Genomic DNA, 2,500 nt, shown 5'->3' on the forward strand with positions numbered 1-2,500 from the left:
TCATTATCGCTATCATCATTATCGTCATCATGATCATAAACATTATCATCATCTTCCGTGTTATACAATCATAGATCACTGTTAATATATCATTGTCATTATGTTCATAATCATATAACTATTATCTACATGTTTATCAGGCATAACTCTTATCTCTATAATTATCATCGTTATTATGATTAATTTGACTATTGGCATTATCATAATCATCCCTATTATAATAATTTTTTGTTATTAGTAATACAATCTTGGCGTTATTGATATCATTAAAGTCTTTTTACTATCAATATCTTCACTATATCTTCGTATCATTTGCATTAATAATTACTAACATAATTTTATTGTTTTTCATCTATCATGATAATTCTTGATATCATTACTATAATTACCGTTATCATTATCATTATCATAGTCATTATTACTATTAATATCATTATAGTGGTAATTATTGTAAACATACATCACGGCCATCTTTATTATGTTTCATTATCGTTATCATTATCATGATTACAGTATCATCATCGAGATCCATTCTAATCATTACTCTTACTATGATCGATATCAAGTGTAACACATGAACAAAAATAACCAAATATTAATGAATGAACTATGGTATTTTTTGCAAGAACGAAACTTCTAATATTACCAATAGCATGTTATTCCACAAGACCCTGATCAGAGCCTGTAGAACTCGCACAAACAGGTGTTCCAACACTTGTGTTACAGGTGCTTAAGAGCGGACAGTCATTTGGGACTAGATGATCCTCTTTGATTAGGTGGTTAGCATCTACATAACACGCCCCTTGGTAGTGCGTATACTATCAATTCTTGTCTGTTGCCAGTGCAAGAGTTTAGAAGATGGGAGAGAAAAACGGAGTTTGATTCTTTTTTTCTTTGATCCTTTCTCCGCCCTTGTCTGCAATGCTCTTCTGTTTGTTTGTTTGTTTGTTTTTACTTTTCTATTTGTCTATTTCTGTTTTTATTTCTTGTTAATATATGTATTACAGGGTATGTAAGGATATTCAAACGATTCTACATGGATATATTCATTATGCTACTTTTAGTAAATAAGTTATGTGAAACAAACTTGTAAATGTACACACTAGTGGGCAAGAAGTCACAATGTAGGTAATGCATCCTAATGACCAGCCCATAATCTGATACGAGTATAAACATAATAGCGACTTGAGTATTAACAGATGAAAGGCCTATTTGTAAGCTGGAGGGGCATCTGTGTCGGAGGCAATGTGTGATACAAAAGGACGTGCACGCGCTACGGGGGATTCCAATGTGAATGAAACGCAGGTACTTACCGTGCATTTGGGGAAGTCCTCCGGCGCCCGCACCTCCTTCCATCCGAGCAAGGGCGGGATGGACACGAGGCCGGAGAAGAGCCACACCGCCACGATCATGATGGCAGCCCTTTCCGGTGTCCGCTTCTTCAGGTAAGCGACGGCGTGGGTGATGCTCCAATACCTGTCCAGGGAGATGAGGCAGATGTTGTTGATGGACGCGGTTGAGAGGAGGACGTCAATGGCCGCGTGGAGCTCGCACCACAGGTCGCCGAACATCCAGTAGCCCATGAGGAGGTTGGCCAGGCTGAAGGGCATGATCACCAGGCCGAGCAGGAAGTCCGACACGGCCAGGGAGGCGATGAACCAGTTGGTGATGTTCTTGAGCGCTTTCTCTGTGGCGATGGCGATGATGACCAGCATGTTCCCGACCACCACCACGATCATGGCCACGGTGATGATGACTGTGATGATGACGATTTCCAAGGTGCTGTAACCCGAGGGGTACATGGATGCCCCCCACGGGTACACCCAGAACGTGCCATTGAACGTGTCGTTGTAGAGGCCCAAGGAATTGTTCCCGGCGAAGCCCTCCAGTTCCTGATCCAGAGCCTCGATGTACTCAAGGATGCTGGACGAGTCCTCCACTCCTGCGCCGGTGAAATTGGACGCGGTCTCCATGATGGCCGTAGTGGCACCGGGCAGGACTACGAAATGAAAAAAATCATGAGAGTAATATCGAGTATTTTTCCCTTTCCTTCAAGAGAGTGAGGGGGGGTTCAGATGGCCTGTCTGCTAAGAAATGTCATGGAACTCCTTGGACAGCTGGTCAGTTTGGGTCTTGGAACTCCAAATAGGAAAATCAAGTTCGTGAATAAGATTTCACATATTTTCAGTCCTTTTCTCTTTACAAAATATGAACTGCCACCTACATGCATTGATATGTACAAGTTTCCCTGTCTTTACACGGATTTTTATTGTTTTTTGTTTAATAGTATCTTTTCTATAACTGTCAAAGACTTTATTGCAAAATTTTCATGTAACAACCTCGTCTCGGCCAGGAACAGACTTCGGTGTCCTGCTGAGTTCGAGGTTCTCAAGACCTACATCGTACAAGAGGCGTGGAAATAAAAGAAACTGCAGCAAGACACTGGAGATCACTTTTCTACCTCTTTTTTTTTCTCTGTCTTTCCTTCTCTCCTTCTTTC

The 2,500-nt window shown here is 41.1% G+C and overlaps 1 protein-coding gene across 1 annotated transcript in view; it reads right to left on the minus strand.

Annotated features, from left to right (window-relative positions):
* LOC122242625 (alpha-2 adrenergic receptor-like) overlaps nucleotides 1-2,500 on the minus strand; it is a 486,021-nt gene that overhangs the window by 481,833 nt on the left and 1,688 nt on the right. Inside the window, exon 1 of the mRNA XM_086548061.1 lies at nucleotides 1,314-2,500. This exon is cut by the window's right edge and continues 1,688 nt beyond it. Within this exon, the coding sequence (XP_086404187.1) occupies nucleotides 1,314-1,973 (660 nt within the window). The 5' untranslated portion in view covers nucleotides 1,974-2,500. The remainder of the gene's footprint in view (nucleotides 1-1,313) is intronic.

The sequence above is a fragment of the Penaeus japonicus genome, unplaced genomic scaffold (assembly GCF_977035675.1).
Source record: "Penaeus japonicus unplaced genomic scaffold, GWHDUDI00000001_assembly GWHDUDI00000020, whole genome shotgun sequence".
NCBI lineage: Eukaryota > Metazoa > Arthropoda > Malacostraca > Decapoda > Penaeidae > Penaeus > Penaeus japonicus.